Below are 27,387 nucleotides of genomic sequence, written 5' to 3' on the forward strand. Positions count from 1 at the left end.
TCTTTGACATGGGAAGGTAGGGATTAAAAACTAATAGCGCCAATTGGCCAACAAAAATTGGCCCAATAGGGATGGGCTAAGAGTTTGATCGTTAGTCCTTTAACATGGGAGTGCAGGGATTAAAACTATTAGCAGCACTGGCAGTGTAGGATCTGGTGGCTTTGTTAAACAAGTATAAGGTTTCAACAGCCACATTGCACCTACACCCACATTGAGCGCCCAGTACAAATATATATGTCCAAATAAAGTGAGACAAGGGTCACCCCTCCTCCATATTGATATAAAGGATCTGCGATGGTAAGTTTCAAAATGGTGACTTAAAAGGGTACTTTTGAAGCTTTTTACCCCCGTCCCCCCAAAAAGATCCGATAGCCTCCCTCTTGATGCCTGGTGCACATCTCTACAATACTGCATAACCGTTAGTATTACTAGGTGAACACTTTATAATAGCTCACTTTACATGTAATCAAGGCCATATCTAGGATTTTTGCGGGAGGGGGGGTGAAATTTTTTGGGGGAAAAAGTTTACAAAAAACTGTAAAATACGCATTAAAATTTATTTATATGTATTTTTGTTACATTTTTACGTGTCAGACACACATTTTGGGGGGAGGGGCTCAAACCCCTAAACCCCCTCGATACAGCCTTGTATATAATGCGGATGTTCAGGGAAGAAGAATTCAGAGGGCAGCATGCCCTCTGAAACTGCGAGTTCGTATAAATATATTTCTTATCAGTTCATAATTTACCATCTTTTAATTTTTGACTGATAGAAATTTTGTCGAGTCAGGCAAAGAACAGAGCAAAATTGCAAAAACCAGGTTTTTGCTATAGTATAATCTTTTTGCTTCTTGAAAATTGTCCTAAGGCTTATACTTGTCCGTCTAATTGGTCCTTATCTGGTATTAACTAAACAAGACAAGTTTGTTTTTCAAATAAAATTAAAGAGCTCCATTGAAACCAAAAACGAACAGAAATTACTCCACGTATAAGGGGGCAGCTCCCCTCCTATACCCTTTACTCTTTAAGCTTTAGGTTTATAGTACTTTAAAAGATACATCCTATTTCAATTAAACAACACTTGTTCGTTCAGTCATTCTTAAGGGATTAGGACAAAAAGTCCATGTAATCAAATTTGCTGCAATGGGGCAGCCGTTTCTTCTTCGTCTCATATACCACAAAGCGGTTTAGGTTCCAACCCATCTCCAGTAAAAGGAAAACCCAATCAGAGACAACGCTGTACTGTTGCCTGTAGTAAAGGCCCTACGGCTCCAATGTTTTATTATTTATTTATTTACGTTTTTATTTCCCAGAGGCACTTCATAAGGAAAGGGTCGCCGTATAAACTTAGGAGAAGAGTCATTCGATTGGCAATCGAGTGTTCTAGTGCCCTTTTTAAGAAATAAAAGTGATAAGAGGGCGAATAGCCCCTCACGCCCTTTTCCCCCAAATATATCCGAAAAAAATTTTAGGTAGCCATTTTGTTGAAAGTAGTTCAAAGATGATAAAACGAAAACTCCGAAGTCGACAAAATCTGGGTCACAAAACTTAAAAAGAAAAAAAAATTGCTATTGAAGTATAATGAAACCCAAAACGAACAGAAATTAGATAAACAGTCAATGCAAACAAATATTAAATAGAAACTAATATAAATGAATAAATAAATCTTAAAACGAGCGAAACTCAAATTGAATATGCAAGTCAAGCTTGAAACGAACAAATATCACTACAAACAAGAGTTTGGGTATCGCCTCCCTCTCTCAATGTAAAAGTCATAACCTACTGCGTCATTGGCGCTTTACTGAAAGCGAAATATGTTACAAATAGTTTCTTTTGTACATAATATTGAAAATAAACATTAAAATTACGGTAAAATTTTGAACTGATGAGCTTTCAGCAATTAATATCATTATGCATCAAATATTCAATTTAATTTGTGTGCGTCATTCATGCCTTACTGAAAATGAATTATATTACGAAATTTTTCTTTCCCAGTTCTTACAGCATTGAAAATGAAAATGAAAACACAGTGAAATAAAATCTGGAACTGACGGGTCTTTCAACAATTAATATCAATGTGTATCAAAAATTCGATTTGATTTTGTTTACACTTTTCAAGAATGTTCAAGACACATATAGTTAAATTGGGATATGTCCATTTACTAGACAATGTAAACAGATACAAAAGTTTTATATTTCGACGACACATACTGCGATTCAGAACAGTAGATATAGTGTATCTACTGATCTGCTGATGGCGAGTGTACGTTGGTCACAAATCACTGCCCTAGACCATACCTTGAATATTATAGCCCTAGTGATAATTTTCATACACAGAAGTGTTTTGATTTAGTTCAGCATCCCCCTAAGCATTTCCTGAAACTTTCACCTTCCTACTCTTGTCATCAGTAGTAGTAGTCGTAGTAGTGGCAAAAGTAGCAGCATCTGATCGCAACTTTTGAGCTCCGATGAATGAGTTCCTTCCGAAGCTTCTACGAAAACTTCTATACAAAGTGTGTCCACATAGATGAACTATATATGTCCCCACTTCACTCTTTACTGAAGTTGCGCTATCGCTCGCGCTGCCTGTGATTTTTTTTTCGAAATAAAGTATAATTATCTAAATCATCTTCATGATATGAGGGGTGAGTTTTTTACCCCTCAGACCTCAGACTATAAATATATATATATATATATATATATATATATATATATATATATATATATATATATATATATATATATATATATATATATATATATATATATATATATATATATATATACATATATATATATATTATATATATCTGAAAATTCATTCACTTCATATTAAAAAGGAGAAATTTCATGTTTATATATAGACCCTTAAGGTCTTCCTCCCATATTAAATTTAATGCATAATTTTCATCAAGATTTCACCCTTTTTGGCATAGTTCCACACAGAACTATAAACAGAAATATTATCCTTTGGTAGCGCATTTGGATTGGTCTCTGCTTGGTAATGCAGAAATCCTTGGTAATGCAGAAATTCTGACATTAAAAGACATTAAACGAAATTCATTAAACAATTTAATCTCATTAAACAGACATTAAAGAAATTCGGACATTAAACTTTACAGTGTTAGTTTTTTTTTGTCTTGAAAAATGTCCTGTCATAAAAAGTGCACCTTCCTTCAATAAAGCAATAATTTTCTGTCCAAATAGGGTATAATGCCAGTAAATAAATATTTCGAGACGGCCTTTCGAGATTTCAGGTTCAAAAACTTGTAACAGAAGGCTTAAAATAAGCCAGCTTGAACCTCCTTCAGCCCTCATTTTGGAAAAAAAACTCCTTACTTTGAAAACCATTAATTATACATTATCTATAAACCATTATATGTCTTAGTTTGGAGTTAATGGTTAGTACTTCTGCTCCAGAAAAAAAGATGCTTTCAAAAAAAAGATGGAGAAATTGCCACAAGTATAAAGCCTTGCAAAACAATGTTTATCATGGCGACAATTTTATAGTCATAAATCTGCGTCAATTTATTTTCGTTGCAAAACGATCCCACTTTTTGCATTTAAATTATTAAATAATAAAAACATTTTTCTTAGATATAATCGTATCTGAAAACCGAGTATTCTTAGATTTTACTTTTGGTTGTTTCAGAATTATAAGATTTTTATGCAGTCTTATATATTCGCCAGTGCTGCCACGTTGAACCATCAAAATAATCAAGCGAAACTAGTTGTTTAAATTTGACAACGCTTTTTTCAGTAAAAATAATTTAAATGTTAACATCTCTTTATTCCCAGAGACAACAAAATTTTCAAGGATTGCTGCGTCTTTTTAATCTGTTTACTGCTCATTTTAGCTCATTTTCTGCTGATTTCCCAGCCATTTTTTTTTTATTTGATTTGGTCCCAACTACCATTAAATTTACATAAGTGTATCAACGGCGTATTTTTGTCAAATCCAGGGGGAGGGGCAAAGCTGGAGTGAATTTTCCCAAATCAAGTGAAAATGACAATGAGAACTGAAAAATGTGCCATATAGTAAAAAAACGTTAAAGATGTGCCGAAGAAAACTGACCTGTTTCTGTTGATGCTTGAATTATGCAAGCTTATCTTAGTTTTGACGAGATTTTTGGAAAAACCAAATTTCAGCTGGGGGGCAAACTGATGTGTGGGAGGGGCGGTTGCCCCCTCTTCTCCATGGCAAATTACACCCATGAAGTACATACGGAGGTATTTTTTTTATTAAAAACTGAATTCCTTATTTTTCCAATTATTTAAGAAATATATGGTTGCATGTGTTTCCACTTATCCCATTCAAAACCAGGTTTCACTTACACTATGATTGGTGCTTTAAGGGTATGGCATATGGAAACACAAATCATACCTGATTTAGGAACAATAAAAAGGTCTTTGCATTGTATAATTTTTTCAAAATCACGCTTTTTAATTCTTGATTTTAGTATGACGAGGGTCAGTATTCATTTGATTATCACAATCCCCATTACTTTCATTTACTAAGTTCCCACCCGTTGCTCTAGCTCTCGTCTTGATGGTGACGCAACACAGACATACTGCTAGCTAATGGACTTAATCATTTATGATGGATTTTTGGCATCGGTTAAGTTCTGGGTTCCTGCACAAGCAAGAAAAAACGGAAAACCCAACTGCAATTTGATATTATGACGCCCATGATACTTTAATCTGCCAAATTTGTATCATATCAATTCAGTACAGGAGTTTATGAAGCAGTTCGTGCTTGATGATTATTAAATAAAAAAAACAAGTTTTTTCAACTGAAAGTAAGGAGCGACATTAAAACTTAAAACGAACAGAAATTACTTCGTATATGAAAGGGGCTACTTCCTCATCAACGCCCCGCTCTTTACACTAAAGTTTGACTCTTTCTCAACTCTTCTATTTAAAACAGTAAAAAACTTTAGCGTAAAGAGCGGGGCGTTGATGAGGAAGCAGCCCCTTTAATATACGAAGTAATTTCTGTTCGTTTTAAGTTTTAATGTCGCTCCTTACTTTCAGTTAAAAAAACTTGTTTTTTTATTTAATTTCTGAACGTTTTTGAATCAATACATTTTTTGATTTTGGCTCTCCGCAGAGGAATTTGCATTTTTTTTTTTTTTTTTTTTTGCTAAATGGCTTTCTCATAATTTTGATCGAATGATTTTGAGAAAAAAGAGCGGGGAGGAAGCCTAGTTGCCCTCCAATTTTTTGGTTAATTAAAAAGGCAACTAGAACTTTAAATTTTTTACGAATCTTTTTATTAGTAAAAGATATACGTAACTTATAAATTAGCTTACGTAAAGAATTTTTTATTCTCGTGTTTTTATTACACATATGAGAGGGTTCGCCCCCTCGTCTGTACCTCTCTCTTTACACCAAATCTTAAATTTTGTCCCAATTCATTAAGAATGACCCCTGAATCACAAAAGCCATAGAATAAATAGTTGACATTACTAAAAATACTTTAGCGTAAAGAGCGAGGTATTAGGAGGAAGTGAGCCCCTAATATGGGTAGTAATTTCTGTTGGTTTTAAGTTTTAATGCTGCTCCTTACTTCCAACTGAAAAAACTTTTTTCATATTTATTTTTTCATTGTTTTTTTAACTAATGCTAGTAAATCCTGCGCTCCCTGCATGGAAATTTTCTTCCCCCATGACAAATTCCTCGATGGAAAGTTCCCCCAGTATATCCCCCTCTTCTCAACCCCCCCCCCCCCAACCAAAAAATCCTCCCAAAAACGCCTGTACACTTCCCAATAACCATTACTATATGTAAGCACTGGTCAAAGTTTGTAACTTGTAGCCCCTGCCACGGGGACTCTGGAGTCTCCAAAGACATAGTTATAAGGTTTTTCGACTACGCTGAATAAAATGGCTATCTCAGAATTTTGATCCGTTGACTTTGGGAAAATAATTAGCGTGGGAGGGGGCCTAGGTGCCCTCCAATTTTTTGGTCACTTAAAAAAGGCACTAGAACTTTTCATTTCCGTTAGAATGAGCCCTCTCGCAACATTCTAGGACAACTGGGTCGATACGATCACCCCTGGGAAAAAAAACAAACAAATAAACACGCATCCGTGATCTGCCTTCTGGCAAAAAATGCAAAATTCCACATTTTTGTAGATAAGAGCTTGAAACTTCTACAGTAGGGTTCTCTGATACGCTGAATCTGATGGTGTAATTTTCGTTAAGATTCTATGACTTTTAGGGGGTGTTTCCCCCTATTTTCTAAAATAACGCAAATTTTCTCAGGCTCGTAACTTTTGATGCGTAAGACTGAACTTAATGAAACTTATATATTTAAAATCAGCATTAAAATGCGATTCTTTTGATGTAGCTATTGGTATCAAAATTTCATTTTTTAGAGTTTTGGTTTCTACTGAGCCGGGTCGCTCCTTACTACAGTTCGTTACCACGAACTGTTTGATTTGCTGTGTAAAATGTAAATGCTAATTGCTTTCAAATTAAATGTATTCAATATTAAAAGCCAACGAATTGAAAAATATGCTTTGTTGCCTTTTTGTTTTGTCTTTTTCACAACAATATAAAACACAATAACATCCACTTTTCACAACATCATGCAACAACATAAATATTTGTTGTTAGTAGCTCTTTCCTTTTTGTGTTGTATTTTTCACAACAAAACAAAACACAGCAATATCAACTTTCGCAATACCACTAACAACATAAGTATATGTTGTTAGTAGCTCTTTCCTTTTTGTGTTATATTTTACAACAATACAAAAAACAACAACACCCACGTTTCACAACACCATGCAACCACATAAATATTTGTTGTTTGTAGCTCTTTCCTTTTTATTTTATATTTTTCACAGCAACACAAAGCATAACAATATCAACTTTTCACAATACCACTAACAACATAAGTATATGTTGTTAGTAGTTCTGTTCTTTTCGTGTTGCGGAAGCAACACTGTGGTTTTATCCCTCTTTTTTTCTTCTTACTTTTCTTGTTCCACCAAAGTTTGTTTTTTGAGAGACATAGATAACTTCGAAGACCACACTGCCTTTCCATGACGAAAGTAAAACAGTTCCAAATAGGGATTATACCTTTTTATTGACAGTGAAATATAAAATTATTTAACTGGATATTTCGAACACATATACAGTGTTCATCATCAGCAGTAAAACTCAAAGTTTTCAACTCAAGTTTTACTAATAAAACTAATAATAAAACTCAAGTTTTACTGCTGATGATGAACACTGTATATGTGTTCGAAATATCCAGTTAAATAATTTTATATTTCACTGTCAATAAAAAGGTATCATCCCTATTTTCAACTGTTTTACTTTTGAGAGACAATGATAAGTCACTAAGAAAAGTAAAGCTACGTTTTTTCTGAGTAACCTTTTTTAATGAGCATTGTATTAAATTTTGGAAAACTGCACACAAGTCTTGACTCGGGCTAATAAGGATTAATTTGCTTGTCTTTAATCTAGAGCCAAAGTGCAAGAGCTCAATCGATGTTTCAGAAACTTGAATCCTCGTCTATTCTCCCCAATGGTGCTAAATGGGGGATCCATAATACCCCTGAAAAATCACATTTTTCTTGCATAAAAGTATTTTTCTCTTTGGCGGACACTCTGAAGTCCTTGTTGTATTTCACTACAAATAATAAGTTAATATCGAAGTTGACATCATGGCTCAAACTCTGTTCTCCTTGGCTTGAATCAAAGTAATAAAAAAAAAAATCGGACAGACTGATGATATGGAATAATTATTGAGGTACTTCGAACAGGGTGTTTATATCGCCCTTTGAAATAGCTAATCCCAGTTAAAGATTTAAAATATTAGAAATGACAGAATTCAATTTTTATGGACATAGCACTTATCCCCACTGCTTATGAAATTCTAAAAATATTAAGAAAAATCAATTTGATCAGAAAGAACGTTAACATTGGCCTTGCGCCTCAACAGATTTTGTTCAAAAAGCTTGTTCCCACTGTTTATAGAATTCCAAAAATATATTAAAAAAATTTGGTCAGAGAGAGTTTTATTATTGGCCTTTCACCTCAATAGTTTTTCTTCAAGAAGCTTGTCCCCGTTGTTTATGGAGTCTCAAAATATCAACAATGATCAATTTCAATCAGAGAGAACGTTAACACTGGCCTTAAGCCTCAACAGATTTTCTTCAAAAAGCTTGTTCCCACTGTTTATAGAATTCCAAAAATATAAAAAAAAAAAATTTGATCAGAGAGAGTTTTATTATTGGCCTTGCACCTCAACAGTTTTTCTTCAAGAAGCTTGTCCCCGTTGTTTATGGAGTCTCAAAATATCAACAATGATCAATTTTGATCAGAGAGAATGTTAACATTGGCCTTGCACCTCAACAGATTTTCTTCAAAAAGCTTGTTCCCACTGTTTATAGAATTCCAAAAATATATAAAAAAAAAATTTGGTCAGAGAGTTTTATTATCGGCCTTGCACCCCAACAGCTTTTCTTCGAGAAGCTCTGCAGCTAACAGGAACAGGTACTTGGTATTTGTTCCTTGACTGCATCTGCTCTAATCAGAGAATTTGTCTGACTAGTTTCATTTAGTTCGATGATTAGACTAAACTAATCAGATTTAAACTAGATTAAGTCTTTCATTTGTCTTAAGTTTAATTCAGACAATTTGTTTCAGCACTGAGCATTATCTGGGCTACTCAAATAACGATCTTCAAAATGTTTCTTGGTATGACCTGTTGCATTGGGATTGCTTATTCGATGCACAAGCTAAGCACAAACTTGGTAAGTACAGTCTGTTATTTCCGAATCATGTTCGTGCAGTTTAACCCTAATATAATAGAATTTTATTTTTCAAAACTTTCTACATAGCCATAACAAAAATAGTTATATAATAGTACGCAAAAACAACATGCATTAAAGGCCTGTTTTTTAGGAATCATTTCATTGGAGCCTAACTACGTGCGCATTGTGTGCAGTTACGTAATTTCCTGAAAATCCTGGAGGGGGGAGGGCAAAGTTGAAGCCAATTTTCCCAAATAAAGTGAAAATGACAGTGACACTGAAAAATGAGCCAATGGTAAGAAAATATTTATTGCAAAACACCTGCAGGCCATAGCAACACAGAATACAGTCTACAAACAAAGCTAAGGAACAAAATACAGCATTAGATAATATAACCCAAAAACAAAAGAAAAAAACAACAACAAAAAGACAAAAAAGAAACACACCAAGGTTCAATATTTTAACCGACAAATACCGACCATAATATAGTAACAAAATATAGTAACAAAAAGGTAAGGATATACTAAAGAAAGCTGACCTGTTTCTATGGGTGCTTAAATTATGCATGCTTATTTTAGTTTTGACAAGATTTTTGGAGAAACTAAATTTCCACTGGGGGGGGGTCTGGGGGGTAAACTGAGATCTGGGAGGGGCATTTGCATCCCCTTCCCCGCTGCCCCATAGTAAATTGCATCCCCATGGGTACCCATGCACTGAATTTTAGGGGGGCAGCTTACATGGTCTAATTGGCACTTCCAACGCTGTATAATAGAAATCTCGAAAAAGAAATAAAAAAATAAGGCAGCGTTATTCAGCCAGGGGAGATGGCAACCCCCCCCCCTCATGGGTGCCCATATACGTCCCTGATCCTTCGTTATTGGAAACGTAACTTGTTCTACTAAGAAGTCATTTCTCATCTGTCCAATCTAGTCAACATCTATTTTGAATTATCAAAAGTTAATACTGTAGCAAGTTCTGCTTGAATTTGGCGTCATTCACACGAAAAAAATTAAAATTTATGTTTCCAAAGTATATTCAGCTGAAGGATACACTTCCTTCCCATGATCCGTAAAATGTTGCCTTGCCCTACAGATGGGGCATGTGCCCCATGTTGGGAATCATGGAGCTAACGCCTGTTTTCACAAATAAATCCTGATCCCACACAGGCTGTGTGCCATGAAAGATTGACTTAAAATGGCTTCAACATGTTCTTAGAATGAAAAGGAGGGAATCCCAAATGTTTATACTAAGAAACCTACAATAGGGAGGAAGCAGGTAAGCAAGAACTGTATGTTGCCTTTTGTCAGGCTATAGCTGCAGCAAATTTACAATTGAAGTATCAATTGTAGTATCATAGTATCAATATAGCGTATCAATATCGATATCAACATAACGTATCAATATAACGTATATAGTATCAATATCAAGTAGTATCAATATAATGTTTTGCAAACTTTTGCCTATCAGCGGTAATCAAATTTTCAGTGAAACATAAAAAAAAGTAACTTTGGCTGCAGCCTTATATTTTCCTGTTTCTAGGAAGGTTGGCTGAAACAGAACATTAACTTAGGTGATTTAAATGCACTTTTTATGCGTTATGAAAACAGTATGAGTAGAATACTATCTAAAAAACTTGGCTTTGCAAAATCTTTGTCTTTTATATTTAACTTTAGCCTGTTCAGTGAACTCTCATTTCTGTCGTTTCTTACTCCTTATTTCTTTCTCTTTTTTCTTTCTTCATAAGAAAATGCGCATTTAGTGCCATCATTTATGTTTGAGTGACATGATTTGGATGTTTGTACTGTCTGCAACTGTATGATCTACTTCAATAATGTGGCTATTGCCCCTTACGCGAGTATAAGTAGACATTGCTATTTATCTTTTGGTCGGAGTACCACCATTTCGAAAAAAGAAGTTTCGATGGATGCTTCTTGGATAAAATATGCATGTACCAAAACGAAGGGACCGTTCTAAGCTTCAAGATACCACTTATCATGGTCAACCCTTGGCTTTTTGACCTTCTGCGAGAACAATTGAGACAGATTATCTTGGATATTCGTTAGACAGTAGATTCATTGAGTGCCAATTCGAAAGTGATTGATTGGACTCAATAATTTTGTTTCATAAAGCCTATCTGTAAGGATTCTTTAAACATTCCAAGTACCATAGACGACGAAATTGAGGCCCAGCGTCTGCTGCTTAGATAAAACGTCAACTGGCCCTTTTTGTTTATCTACCACCTCTATGCTAGATTTATGTACTTACTTACCTACTTGAGACGAGCGACATACTTTTCAGCCTAAATCAGCACCGATAGTTTTTGATGTTTCATTTGCAGGGTCTTCTTTTACAAGGATGTGAAGCGAGCCTGTTGCTCAACCTTGCAGCAGCTGCGCTTGAACCCATTAGCCCTGTATTTCAAAACAAATTTCGATCCACTGCGCTACCAAAACATTATATTTATATTCCTCTTTTTGCATTTAGCTCCTCTATGCTACATTCATATACTTACTTACCAACTTGAGACGAGGGTTAGGTCATTCATCTCAAATCAGCGCCGATGGCTGTCGACGTTTCATTTGCAGGTTTTTTTTTACAGGGATGTGTAGCAAGCCTGTTTCTCAACCTTGCAGCAGCTGAGATTCAAACCTTAGCCCCATATAGCAAAGCGAATTTCAATCCACTATGCTGCCGCAAGGGTATATTTTTATGGGAATAGAGTACTCAAGGATAACTTTGGACCTATACTCTTCACTCAGTAACGTCAAGAATAAATAATTCAAAGTGTAGCATACCTAATCCTTTGAAAGCTAGAAAAAATTAAAAGCCTCAAAAGTTCCGTAGATATCTTTTTCAAGATGGTGTATAATTACGCCATGTAAGCGATAATTACGCCATCATAATTAAGTTTAGCCACCTTTTTCAGACTGAATTAACTCCTAAAGAGTAGTACAAATATCCAAATGAGTAGTACTTGTACACATGTAAAAAAAAATTTCTTAAATAAGCCGCAAAAGAGAAAATAAAACAAGCTCTCCTACGTTCATGATCTTTACTTTTCTTTACTTGTTCTCTGATATCTTTTATGCGTTGTGAAACTATTTTCCTATTAAAAAAAAAGTTATTCTCCTGATTTTCACTTCTTTTAAATTAAAAGTGAGATGGTTTCTTACTTGTAGTCTGCTGTCAAGTCATATATTTGAATAAGTATAGACTAAAATCTACTGCTACCGACAATTCTGATAAGAGACCACAGTTTAAAGAAATTCCAACCAAGATTCTGTGTCTTTTGCAAGGCCATAAAATAAAAATAAATATTGAAGTAATCAAATGTATATAGAAGTTATCAATTTTAAAACTGCCTTTTCTCTGTTGCAATTCACTCACCTACAAGCTTGATATATGGGAGGTCTTTGCTTTATCAGTAGTTGTAACTATTGGATTTTCATGTACATCTGTATCAAGTTTTGCCATATAAAGAAAATTATTTTGCCCTGGATCTAATTCGAAAACTAGGCAAATTTTAGATGTGGGTGTCTATTATTACTGCGGATTGTCTAGATTTTAACACTAGAAAGTAGCCTCATAAAAACCCACCTACAGTGTCTGAAGATTTATCATTATTTAACAATTTACTTCAATAAAAACTTACGAAACATTATTGATGCTCAAGATAAAAAGTTTACAATGATCAGTAAAATAATATTTTTCTTTGGAAATATTCTTTTGTAATATAACTTCTCTCTAGTGTTAAAATGTTGCAAGCTATTCCAGCTTGTAACAAACCTATAGAGGGTATATTAAATACCACTATAACTGAATAGATATCGCTGTTTGGTTTTTTAAAGAAGGAAAAACTAGGAGATAAAAACTTGAGTAAAACCAAAGAGGGACTCTCAAAGTGAACAAATTATTCAAATGAAATTTCCTTTGAGCTGATTTTTGCGTTTTTCGCAGAGAGGTGCAAAAACTTTTTTTAGGGATTGCCCTTTCCTGAAGAGTAAAAAAAAAAAAAAAGAATAAAAAATAAAATTTGAATTTAATTTTTAATAAAATAAAAAAAATATACTGCCTCGGTTAACCAAAAAAAAAAAAAAAAAACCAAAAATAAAGATACTTTCCGATGATTTAAGTTTCATTTAAACTGAACATCTGTATCTTTGGAACTAAACTGGCGAATTTAAGGTTTTCTCAACACTTACAAAAAAAAACTAGGTGTTTGCTTTTACTTTCGCTGTTATTTATTCGGATCTGTTATCTAAGCTCTACAAGTCATGGTAAGCCGGTTCAATTGATTCTAAATAGTTTGGCCATACAAACTAAAAACTTTATAATGAATGAAATAGGGTGATTCTTAAAGGTATTAAATAAAAAAAACAAGTTTTTTGAACTGAAAGTAAGGAGCCATATTAAAGCTTAAAACGAACAGAAATTACCCCGTATATGAAAGGGGCTATTCCCTCTTCAACGCTCTGCTCTTTGCGCTAAAGTTTGACTCTTTCTCTCAACTCTACTTTTTAAAACAGTAAAAACTTTAGCGTAAAGAGCAGGGCGTTGATTAGGGAACAGCCCCTTTCATATACGTCATAATTTCTGTTTGTTTTAAGTTTTAATGTCGCTCCTTACTTTCATCTAAAGGAAAAACTTTTTTTTTAAATTAATTTCTGAACGTTTTTTAGTTCATCCATGTTTTGATTTCGGCTCTCCGTAGATGAATAATCAAAACAAAATTTGCATATTTATTTATTTGGCTAAATGGTTATCCCGTAGTTTTTAGTTTTTTATGAACGTTTTCATTAGTAAAAGATATACGTAACTTACGAATTAGCTTACGTAACAAACTTCTATATTCGTATGTTTTTATTACGTATATGAGAGGGTTCGCCCACTCGTCAATACCTCGCTCTTTACACTAAAGCTTAAATTTTGTCCTAATTCCTTAAGAATGACCCCTGAATCACAAAGGCCGTAGAATAAATAGTTGAAATTACTAAAAATACTTTAGCGTAAAGAGTGAGGTATTAGGAGGAGGTGAACCCCTTATATGCGTAATATTTTCTGTTCGTTTTAAGTTTTAAGGCTGCTCCTTACTTTCAGCTGAAAAAACTTTTTCATATTTATTTTTTCATTGTTTTTTTTAATAATGCTAGAAAATGCTGCGCCCCTTCATGGAAATCTCCTTCCCCCATGACAAATTCCTCTATGGAAAATTTCCCCACATAGCCCCCTCTCATCAGCCCCACCCCCAAACAAATTAAAATCCCCCTGAAAACGTCTGTACACTTCCCAATAACCATTACTATATGCAAACACTGGTCAAAGTTTGTAAATCGCAGCCCCTCCCACGGGGACTGTGGGGGATTAAGTCGTCCCCAAAGACATAGTTATTGGGTTTTTCGACTATGTTGAATAAAATGGCTATCTCAGAATTTTGATCAGCCAACTTTGGGAAAAGATGAGCGTGGGAGAGGGCCTAGGTGCCCTCCAATTTTTTGGTCCCTTAAAAAGGGCACTAAAACTTTTCATTCCGTTCGAAATAGCCCTATTGCAAAATTATAGGACCACTGGGTCGGTACGATCACCCCTGGGGAAAAGGAAGAAGAAAAAAAATAAATATACACGCATCCGTGAATTGTCTTCTGGCAAAAAATACAAAATTCCACATTTTTGTAGATAGGAGCTTGGAACTCATACAATAGGGTTCTCTAATACACCGAATCTGATGGTGTGATTTTCGTTAAGATTCTATGACTTTTATGGGATGTTTCCCCCTATTTTCTAAAATAGGGCAAATTTTCTCAGGCTCGTACCTTTTGATGGGTAAATTTAAACTTGATGAGACATATATATTTAAATTCAGCATTAAAATGTGATTCTTTTGATGTAACTATTGGTATCAAAATTCCGTTTTTTAGAGTTTTGATTACTATTGAGCCGGATCGCTTTCATTGGGATTGCCTGTCTTTTCTGGCAGTTTCAAATTCTCTCGGTGTATATATTATTGTCAAAACTTCTTTTCTTTAGAGTTTCAGTCATTGTTAGCAGGAGTTGCTCCTCCAATTATGGTTACTCCTCTGACAATTAACTTTGTTTTCGGCTCGTTTTCGGTTTCTTTTACTGAATAATAATATAATATAAATCCGTTCTAAGTTTGATTTATTATATAAGATTAGTCCTTCTAGTCTCAGATTTTATTTTTTACCATTTTTTACTTTTTGAATTTTTTTTTGTAAGCCGCTATTTTTAAATAAATTCTAATAAATTGCAATCACATGGTAGTATGTAACTTTATTAAGGGAAATAATTTTAAGAAAATATAAGAATAACTGTAAATATAAATTAATCAAGCATGTAAGGAGAGCAAAGGGGAATAGATTGTGAACTAACGGATAATACAAAGGAATAGGAACAAGCTACTATAAGACTTAACGAATTATTATTACCATACATCACAAAAAGCTAGGAAATTCATGATTTATTTTTTAATTCAAATTCTCCAGAGCCTGTAAAATTACTTATAATTTAAGTGCTACTATCTTTTACGAGCGGCAAGTTTTGGAGCATTGAATATTTGCTAATGTCGAGAACAGGAGAATGTAATTCATCGTTTTTATGGTCCCACCGAAAGTGAAATTTTAAAACTCAGATTTAGGAAAAAAAAAGTGCATATTGAGAACAACCATCGAAGTAATTCTAATAGAGAAAAAGTAAAGGTCATTACCATGAACTGTATACTCAAGTTTTCACAGCAAATTAAATTTGCATAATTCTGAGAAGGGGATAAAAACAATCGAAGGATAATACGGGAGTGTACTAGGTAATAATACAAATTAGACGATATATATATATATATATATATATATATATATATATATATATATATATATATATATATATATATATATATATATATATATATATATATGGATTCTTATTATCGCTTGTCTTCTAACCGTAGATTTTCATAGCAAATTAAATTTGCATATTTCTGAGAAGGGGATAAAAACAATCGAAGGAGTTTTCAGACTTCTTGGATTGTTTCACCGTGTTTCGCTTGATATGACACACTATAGTGTGTCAATAGACACATAAATAGGGTTCATAATTCCCCCCCCCCACCTGCCTCCCCTTTTAGTGCCAAAAATGTCATTTTTTGATCATATGCTGTTATAATTGTATTCTTTTGATACACAGGAAATTATCTTTGTTGATAAGATAGGTAAAAATTTAAGTTGAAATAAACTTTATTTTGTTTAAAGACACCAAAACAGAACTCTTCTACAAACAAAATAGATATGTATTCATTTAAACACGTTAATCATTATAAATATCGAGCATTAATTCATTCAATATATGATAGAACATGACGCGTCTATATTTAAAGGTATCTGCAAGGTGGCGTTAGGGTTGCTTCTGCTCTGCCCCATAGAATACAAAAATTCATGCATTTCAATCCCCATAAATGCGAATTCCCTTAATTATCCGCGATGATTACTTTAGTTAAATCTTGTTTGAAATTTTTAGTGCAAACATGTTCATAATAATAGTATATCCATTAAAAACGAACAAAATTAATTTCTAAAACATGTTCCTGAAATAACTTTTTCAAGAAAACTGTGGAGATATTCAAACCCAAATTGTAGAGACTTGTGCGCGTGTATGTCTATTTGTTATTTCTTTCAATTTGCAATCTATACTCAATTTGCAATCTATATTCACAGGTGGGACATAGGGACACAACTACAATGGCGCGTAACTAATATGGCACGTAACGACTTACGCGCGCGGGGGGGGGGCTTGGGGGGGGGGGCGAAGCGCCCCCACCAACTAATAGGGAATATAAATGACGACCGGGACACTCAAAGAGAAAGCGACCGGGACACAAGGAATGTTCGATTAGCAATCACCATCAACAAAGCACCGGGACACAAATGACGACCGGGACACAGGGAGTATAAATGACGATCAGGACATAAGTAAAAAAAAAACTAAAAAAACTAAAAAAAGGTAAAAACTACAAAAAAACTAAAAAGAAAAAAAACTAAAAACTAATAAAAAAACTAAAAAGCTAAAAAACCAAAAAAAACTAAAAAAAAAAAAAGAAAAAAGGAAAAAAAAAAGAAAAATAAAGGAGAAAAATAAACTAAAAAAATAAAAATAAAAATAAACTAAAAAGAAAAAAAGGGGAAAGATACAAAAATTTATTTCATCATATACCATTTCAAAAACGAATGTATATACAGACCGGGACACCTGGATACAAATGACGACCGGGACACAGGGAATATAAATGACGACCGGGACACAGGGACACAACTACAACGGGGACGCCGGGGGCACAGGGGGATATATAAATGACGACGAGGACACAGGGAATGTTCGATTAGCAATCACTATCAACAAAGCTCAAGGGCAATCATTAGAATCATGAGGTATAACTAAAAAAAACTAAAAAAAAGGTAAAAAACTAAAAACTAAAAAAAAGACCAATTCAAAAACGAATATATATATACAGACCGGGACACCGGGACACAAATGACGACCGGGACACCGGGACACAAGGAATATAAATGACGCCCGGGACACTCAAAGAGAAATCATAGACTGGGACACCGGGACACAGGGAATATAAATGACGACCGGGACACAGGGACAAAACTACAACGGGGACGCCGGGGGGCACAGGGGGATATATAAATGACGACGGTGACACAGGGAATGGTCGATTAGCAATCACCATCAACAAAGCTCAAGGGCAATCATTAGAATCATGAGGTATAGATCTGAATACGGATTGTTTTCCCATGGACCATTATATGTTGCATGTTCAAGAGTCGGTAAACCTGACAATCTATTTATATTCACAAACAATGGGACAGCAAAGAATGTGTATATTCGCAAGTTTTACGTAGTTAAAAACTCATATATATATATATATATATATATATATATATATATATATATATATATATATATATATATCTATATTCACAGGTGGGACATAGGAACACAACTACAATGGCGCGTAACTAATATGGCGCGTAACGACTTACGCGCGCGGGGGGGCTTGGGGGGCGAAACGGTTGGCGAAACAGTTGGTGGGGGCGAAACGCCCCCACCAACTAGGTGTTGGGGTGGCGCGAAGCGCCACCCCAACAGATAGTATATATATATATATATATATATATATATATACTGAATCTGATACACTGAATCTGATGGTGTGACTTTCGTTAAGATTCTATGACTTTTAAAGGGTGTTTCCTCCTATTTTCTAAAATACGGCAAATTTTCTCAGGCTCGTAACTTCTGATGGGTAAGACTAAACTTGATGAAATTTATTATATCTAACATCAGCATTAAAATGCGATTCTTTTGATGTAGCTATTGAGCCAGGTCGCTCCTTACTACAGTTCGTTACCACGAACTGTTTGAATAAATAAATATTATGGCAAGTTATATGGTAAGTGAATTATTAACTAACACCACTGGACACATATTTTGAATGTGGTATTGGCAAAAAAATATTTTTCCATTCGGTTTATTTGAATATACAGTAAATCTTTATAGTAAATCTCGATGTTTTTAAAATATATGTATATTTTTACAGATCTGATTGTTTGCTTTTGACGCGGAAGTTAGTTTGATACAAGATTTATGCAAGGGTAACTTCGCCACCATTATATAATCTATATATATATATATATATATATATATATATATATATATATATATATATATATATATATATATATATATATATATATATATATATATACTAGATGTTGGGGTGGCGCTTCGCGCCACCCCAACACCTAGTTGGTGGGGGCGCTTCGCGCCCCCCCCAAGCCCCCCCGCGCGCGTAAGTCGTTACGCGCCATAATAGTTACGCGCCATTGTAGTTGTGTCCCTATGTCCCACCTGTGAATATAGATAGATATATATATATATATGGTTTTAACTACGTAAAACTTGCGAATATACAACATTCTTTGCTGTCCCATTGTCTTTGCATATAAATAGATTGTCAGGTTTACCGACTCTTGAACATGCAACATATAATGGTCCATGGGAAAACAATCTGTATTCAGATCTATACCTCATGATTCTAATGATTGCCCTTGAGCTTTGTTGATGGTGATTGCTAATCGACCATTCCCTGTCCCGGTCGTCATTTACATCCCCCTGTTTCCCCCGGTGTCCCCGTTGTAGTTGTGTCCCTGTGTCCCGGTCGTCATTTATATTCCCTGTGTCCCGGTCGTCATTTGTATCCCGGTGTCCCGGTCTGTATATACATTCGTTTTTTAGTTTTGTTTTTCTTTTTAGTTTTTTTGTCCCGGTTGTCATTTATATCCCCCTGTTTCCCCCGGTGTCCCCGTTGTAGTTGTGTCCCTGTGTCCCGGTCGTCATTTATATTCCCTGTGTCCCGGTCGTCATTTGTATCCCGGTGTACCGGTCTGTATATACATTCGTTTTTTAGTTTTGTTTTTCTCCTTTATTTTTTTCCTTTTTTTTTCTTTTTTAGTTTATTTAGATTTTTAGATTTTTTAGTTTTTTTATTAGTTTTTAGTTTTTTTTTTCTTTTTAGTTTTTTTGTAGTTTTTACCTTCTTTTTAGTTTTGTTAATTTTTTTTTTACTTATGTCCTGGTCGTCATTTATACTCCCTGTGTCCCGGTGCTTTGTTGATTGCTAATCGAACATTCCTTTTGTCCTGGTCGCTTTCTCTTTGAGTGTCGTCATTTATTTTAGCTTATTTTTCAGTTTTTTCCTTTTTTTTAGTTTTTTTTTATTTTTTATTGTTTTTAGTTTTTTACCTTTTTTTAGTTTTTTTAGTTTTTTTAGTTTTTTAGCTTTTTTACTTTTTTTATTAGTTTTTAGTTTTTTTTGTAGTTTTTGCCTTTTTTTAGTTTTTTCAGTTTTTTTTTAGTTTTTTATTGGTTTTTACCTTTATTTTAGCTTATTTTTCAGTTTTTTCCTTTTTTTTAGTTTTTTTTAGTTTTTAGTTTTTTTAGTTTTTTACCTTTTTTTAGTTTTTTTAGTTTTTTTAGTTTTTTAGCTTTTTTATTTTTTTTATTAGTTTTTAGTTTTTTTTGTAGTTTTTGCCTTTTTTTAGTTTTTTTAGTTTTTTAGCTTTTTTATTAGTTTTTAGTTTTTTTGTAGTTTTTGCCTTTTTTTAGTTTTTTTAGTTTTTTAGCTTTTTTATTTTTTTTATTAGTTTTTAGTTTTTTTTGTAGTTTTTGCCTTTTTTTAGTTTTTTCAGTTTTGACGTCACCTGATCCAGTTTTTTCAGGTGACGTCACCTGACACATCCACACATCCACAGACAGACAACTTATTTTTATATATATAGAAGATAAGTTGTCTGTGTGTGTGTGTGTCGAGTGACGTCATGTTTGTGTGTCGACTGACGTCACGTTTGTCGACTAACGTCATTATAAGGATTGAGCTGTATGCGTCATGAAGTTGTTTATCGACTGACGTCATGTTTGTCAACTGATTAAATTACATACCGGGACATCGGGACACAAATGACGACCGGGACACAGGGAATATAAATGACGACCGGGAACCTCAAAGAGAAATTACAGACTGGGACACCCGGACACAAATCACGACCGGGACACAGGGACTATAAATGACGACCGGGACATAGGGACACAACTACAACGGTGACGCCGGGGGCACAGGCGGGATATATAAATGACGACCGGGACACAGGGATTGTTCGAATAGAAATTACAGACCGGGACACAAATGACGACCGGGACACAGGGAATATAAATGACGACCGGGACACTCAAAGAGAAATTACAAACTGGGATACCGGGACACAAATGACGACCGGGACACAGGGAATATAAATTACGACCGGGACACAGGGACACATCATTAGAATAATGAGATATAGATCTGAATACGGATTGTTTTTCCCATGGACAATTATATGTTGCATGTTCAAGAGTCAGTAAACCTGACAATCTATTTATATGCACAGACAATGGGACAGCGAAGAATGTTGTATATTTGCATGTTTTACGTAGTTAAAAACATAAATATATATATATATATATATATATATATATATATATATATATATATATATATACATATATATATATATATATATATATATATATATATATATATATATATATATATATATATATATCTATTCACAGGTGGGACACAGGGACACAACTACAATGGCGCGTAACTAATATGGCGCGTAATGACTTACGCGCGCGGGGGGGCTTGGGGGGCGCGAAGCGCCCCACCAACTAGGTGTTGGGGTGGCGTGAAGCGCCACCCCAACAGCTAGTATATATATATATATATACATATATATATATATATATATATATATATACATATATATATATATATATATATATATATATATATATATATATATATATATATATACATATATATATATATCTATAATATAAATATATATATATATATATATATATATATATATATATATATATATATATATATATATATAAATATATATATATATACATATATATATATCTATAATATAAATATATATATATATATATATATATATATATATATATATATATATATATATATATATATATATATATATATATATATATATATATTACTGTTTTAAAAAGATATCACATTTGGACGTGCAGACACACACCTATGCGAACAGAAACACACATAGACGCATTAACAAACCCACATGAGCACAGAAAATCGTACATCGCCGGAGAAATACAAACACCCAAAAACATACACATCTATACAAAAACAGAGGTACACACGCAAAAACACGCACATAAAGAAATTGGAAAATTTAGATACTCGATAGATAATTGATACAGAAAAATTGTAACAGAAGTGTATCTTCCTTTTTATCTTTCTGTTATTTTTTCTGTTAGTTTTTCTTTCTGTTAATTACATACGTGCCCTTTTACTTCAATGATGAGATTGTAGCTTTGTGGAGCTATTCTACTAACAGCAATTCACTGGACATAATGACAAGAAATAAAAGTGCTATTCACTGGACATAATGACAAGAAATAAAAGTGCTATTTTAAACTTTTCAGTAACAAGATCAGATCAAGAACGTTCTAGTGTCCTCTTAGCAAGAATGCAGAGAAATGATGGGCTTTGGATATGGGTTCATTGTGTTTTACATGTCGTTGATGGGCATCAATCATCAGATCAATCCATCATCATCGCAACGTGTCAGGTTCTTTCGTAAGTATCATTTGATCAATATAAGGCTATCTACCGTAAAATATGTTTTCTCTTTTAGTAATTATTAATCTATGTAGTTCTTTTCTAATTTAAGTAAACTTATAGCATTGTCAAATTTTGAGAACAAATTCACTTAATTAATAAATCAAGCACATAGTTTAAATATTTCAACGACTAGATTTATTCGTTCGATTGCAAATTTTAATTGCAAGTTAAATAACATTGTCATTAAACTAAAACCTATTTAATCGGATTTGATATAAGTCCACTTTGTTTGTTAATTGTGAGCCAAAGACTACAAATACTACCAAGCCAAGACTGGACCCTTGTAACTAATTTCCCTCTGGACTTTCACTGCTTTTTTTCTTTTAATCAATACCAAAGCAACGGTAAAGAAAAATGTAGCATTGGAGGCAGAGTTGCCATTCCATTTAAATCAAATTCGATTTAATTGACCCGAAAGTACTATTTACCGATTTAGGACACTATCTTCGAATAAAAGTCAAATGTGTTGCACGTCAAAGAACGTAGTAACTATTAACCACTGTAGCAGTCTCTATGTTAAAGAATGTGCTTCGTTATTGCTGCTTCTGCATTTCTCCGAATATTCTTTATCGTATATACAGTTCATCAATTTGTTATCTTTAACTTGTAGAAATAGACGCACAATTTTAACATACCATTTTTCGGTAACCTTTAACGGCAAAAGTGACAAAACTTCAGCTTTTTCATAAAGCTTTAAACCCTGAAAACATGAACAGCAGCCTTCCAAACTATTTAGGTCCCCTACCGTAGGACTTGGGGATAAGACATCTTAGATAAATAATATATATTTGCAATAAGCTTCATAATAGGCTGCTGCAAAACAGTGATGGAACTTAAGACGTATCCCCTTTAGAGTTTCCTGAATATAAGGCAGTTCTTCTTTCCGTGTCACAGTGACAAAACGAAGAAATGAATATAAAAATGACAAAACGGGTCTATGGCCTGTAAAGGAAAGCGAAGAGAACCAAAAATCCAACGAATATTTCACACGTATAAAACAAGGCGTCTTCAGTGTAGAAAAAAAATACTGGCCATAAACCCGTTTTGTAATTCTCTTATTCGTTTCATTGTTTTGTCCCTGCTGGCCAGTCCGGCCATACGCACCTCCTCCATTCCAATTTATGCAGATCTTCCGTCTTCACACCCTCCCAAGAAGCTTCAATTTCCTTTAAATGCATTCTTACGACCTCATTTCACCCCATTGGGTAACGGGCTGCATTTCGTATGGCCCTAGATGGATAGCCGAAAATGACGATCTTTGCCAATCCTTCGTCATTTTGTCATCCTTTGTCATCCTTTGTCCGCCAATCCTTTGTCATCCTTCATCCGCAAAGCGTGTTCTAGCCATATTAACCTTTCTCTAATTTTAGCGCTAGAAAACGGTATAGAACATCATTGCCGTACAGCTTACAATTTGAAATACAAATTCTTTTTTTTGGGGGGGGGTGTGTTTTACAAAAGTATTTTTTTCCCGGTGGGATTTTTACAAAAAAAAATAAAAACGTATCAAATTTATTTATATTCATTTTTGATTCGTTCTTATGAGTCGAACAAACATTTTTGGGGGTTCAAACCCCCTTCCCCGGATACGACCTTGACGGCTACACAAATGAGTACTGAAAACCATTCATAAACAATAAACGAATAAACTTCTTTTTTTTCAATAACCCATAATTCAATTCGATCAAAAAAATGCAACTGGCGGAATAAATGCATCACGTCTCGGATTTCATAGCAACAAGAGATGCTCGTTAAGAAGCACGATCGATCACACTTTTTCTGCTATTTAATAGACGCTTAATCATTGTATTTAAAAAAAAAATATAAAATGCTGACAAGCAAGAGTCGCACACGCCTTTTACTTTTTAGATCGCACACGCCTTTTACTTTTTAGAAAGGCAATTTCACCTTTGATCCAAACCAAGACAGTTATCATAGGCGGGTTTAAAATAAGCGGATCTTTCAAAATATACACTTCGAAAAAATATATTCCAAAATTTGTCACTTAGATTACGTTCTGTTTGTCTGAAAAGTCGAAATCTCAGTGCGCTGAAAACATAAATACTCAAAAAGCAAAAATTTTTTAAATCCTAAAATGACAAATGCTCGAAAAAGAAGCTGAACAAAGTTGGAAAAGTAGACCAGGACTGAAATCAGGAGCACAAGCAAACAGTTCGTGGTAACGAACTGTAGTAAGGAGCAACCCGGCTCAATAGTAACCAAAACTCTAAAAAATGGAATTTTTGTACCAATAGCTACATCAAAAGAATCACATTTTAATGCTAATTTTAAATATATAAGTTTCATCAAGTTTAGTCTTACCCATCAAAAGTTACGAGCCTGAGAAAATTTGCGTTATTTTAGAAAATAGGGGAAAACACCCCCTAAAAGACATAGAATCTTATCAAATCCCACCATCAGATTCAGCGTATCAGAGAACCCTACTGTAGAAGTTTCAAGTTCCTATCTACAAAAATGTAGAATCTTATATTTTTTTGCCAGAAGGCAGATCACGGATGCGTGTTTATTTTTTATTTTTTGTTTTTTTTTTGTTTTTTTTTTCCCAGGGGTGATCGTATCGACCCAGTTATCCTAGAATGTTGCGAGAGGGCTCATTGTAACAGGAATGAAAATTTCTAGTACCCTTTTTAAGTGACCAAAAACTTGGAGGGCACCTAGGCCCCCTCCCACGCTAATTATTTTTCCAAAGTCAATGGATCAAAATTCTGAGATAGCCATTTTATTCAGCGTAGTCGAAAACCTTATAACTATGTCTTTGGGGACGACTTACTCCCCCACAGTCCCCGTGGGAAGTGTTACAAGTTCAAAACTTTGACCAGTGCTTACATATAGTAATGGTTATTGGGAAGTGTACAGGCGTTTTCAGGAGGATTTTTTGGTTGGAGGCAGGGATTGAGAAGAGGGGGATATGCTGGGGGAACGTTCCATCGAGGAATTTGTTATGGAGGAAGAAAATTTCCATGAAGGGAGCGCAGGATTTACTAGCATTACTTAAATAAAAGCAATGAAAAAATAAATATGAAAAAGTTTTTTTTTCAGCTGGAAGTAAGCAGCAGCATTAAAACTTAAAACGAACAGAAATTATTACCCATATGAGGGGCTCACCTCCTCCTAATACCTCGCTCTTTACGCTAAAGTATTTTTAGTAATTTCAACTATTTATTCTGCGGCTTTTGTGATTCAGGGGTCATTCTTAATGAATTGGGACAAAATTTAAGCTTTAGTGTAAAGAGCGAGGTACTGACAAGGGGGCGAACCCCCTCATATATGTAATAAAAACATGAGAATACAAAAGTTCTTTACGTAAGCTAATTTATAAGTTACGTATATCTTTCACTTATAAAAAGATTCGTAAAAAATTAAAAGTTCTAGTTGCCTTTTTAATTAACCGAAAATTGGAGGGCAACTAGGCTTCCTCCCCCGCTCCTTTTTTCTCAAAATCATTCGATCAAAATTATGAGAAAGCCATTTAGCCAAAACAAATAAATATACAAATTTCGTTTTAATTATTCCTCTGCGGAGATCCAAAATCAAAACATGCATTGATTCAAAAACGTTCAGAAAATAAATAAAAAAACAAGTTTTTTAAATGAAAGTAAGGAGCGACATTAAAACTTAAAACGAACAGAAATTACTCCGTATATGAAAGGGGCTTTTCCTTCTCAACGCTCCGCTCTTTACGCTAAATTTTTTTACTGTTTTAAAATGTAGAGTTAAGAAAAAGAGTTAAACTTAATTAATTTTTTTATTTAATCTGAGTAAGGAATGATTTTGAAAGCCTTAGCATAGGGCTGCTGGAATAAAACCAAACAAAAATAAGCGGTACCATCTGGAGAAGAGCCAATTGACAAAACTGTTAGGGGGTTGAGAATTTTTTCTCAATTTGTCTGCAAAAGATATCAAATTAATTTTTCGAATTCTAGGGGACAAAAATCTAAGCGGAAAGGGGGTTAACTTCCCCTCTCCTTTGGCATCTCTGACCGTCTGAGACGCTGATACTTTAAAAGTTTTCGAATATGGCAGAACTAAAAACAAGGAGACATCTAAGAAGGGCTAGAACCCTTAGAATATATATATATATATATATATATATATATATATATATATATATATATATATATATATATATATATATATATATATATATATATATATATAAAGTTGGATAACCCTTCCTTTGTAAAACATAATTGGTTTTCCTGTGTGGTTCTGTGAAACTTTAAGTCAGCAAGAACAATGGAAGTTTTTGATTCACGATTTTTTGTTTGTTCTAGAAGCAAACTATTCCTCAGCGCTGTAGCTAAGCATTGTTGTTATTTGTTATAATTTATTTGATGTTAGTGTCATTAAATTAAGATTATGTAAGGGATGCATTTCTTGTTGTTAGTTTTGTGATCATATTTCAAATATGCAGAAAATGGTGCGGTAGAAATATTTTAAACACAAGTTAATAATATAAAGCTTTGTTCTAGGTAATTATTTTTCTAGTGGCCCAATAAGAACTGACTTAAAAATGCAATTTGATTAAATAGTTGTTATACCAGTAAAAGAGAAATTACTGTGATCTTTAAGAAGTTCATATGCTATTCCAAAATTAGAGGATTGATATCTTCGATAGCAATATCTTCGATATATGATATGTCTGAATATTCGATATATGATAATATATATATGATAATGATGATATATGATAATTCGATATATGATAGGAATATGATATATTCGATATATAATATATATGATATCTTCGATATCTTTGATATATTTCTAACCCGTTATTGATTCTTTGTTTTAGAAATGAAGAAGCAGAAATAATGAAGAATCATCGCTGGATTTATCGCTATTATTCTACAGAAACTCGACTACGCTACGGACCTGCAACTGACTCCAATGAATTTGAAGGGGGGTCGGAGCTAAGCAGTTCACCCCAGCCAAGTGCTTTTCACTCTCCAGCTTTATCGTGTACTCAATATCAACTACCAGATACGGAACTAGTTCGTAATGTGTATAGCCCAGATATTCGCCGGATAGCACCCCCAGATTTATACGAATCTTATATAAAAAGAGAGTATCTACTGGCTGATGCTGAGATTCCAAGAACTATAGACTATTCCGTTAAATATGAACCATATCCAAATGAAAGCGAACCTAGAAATAATAACGATAAATATTATAATATTACAAGTGATACCGGTGCGATTATTACGGAATTGCCATATGTTCGCAGACGAGGTATTTATTTTAAATCTGTTTATTAGTATTAGTTTATTACATGTCATAAGCACCATATTATCGTTATTCTGTTGTATTAAGC

The 27,387-nt window shown here is 33.8% G+C and overlaps 1 protein-coding gene across 3 annotated transcripts in view; it reads left to right on the plus strand.

The window, feature by feature from the left end:
- Positions 1 to 27,387, plus strand: part of LOC136030476 (PAS domain-containing protein cky-1-like) — a 134,514-nt gene that overhangs the window by 104,509 nt on the left and 2,618 nt on the right. For all 3 annotated transcript variants that reach the window (XM_065709488.1, XM_065709489.1, XM_065709487.1), the window contains 3 exons: positions 8,661 to 8,767; positions 21,854 to 22,007; positions 26,869 to 27,305. In XM_065709488.1, the coding sequence (XP_065565560.1) occupies positions 8,661 to 8,767; positions 21,854 to 22,007; positions 26,869 to 27,305 (698 nt within the window). The remainder of the gene's footprint in view (positions 1 to 8,660; positions 8,768 to 21,853; positions 22,008 to 26,868; positions 27,306 to 27,387) is intronic.

The sequence above is a fragment of the Artemia franciscana genome, chromosome 8, assembly GCF_032884065.1.
Source record: "Artemia franciscana chromosome 8, ASM3288406v1, whole genome shotgun sequence".
Taxonomy (NCBI): Eukaryota; Metazoa; Arthropoda; class Branchiopoda; order Anostraca; family Artemiidae; genus Artemia; species Artemia franciscana.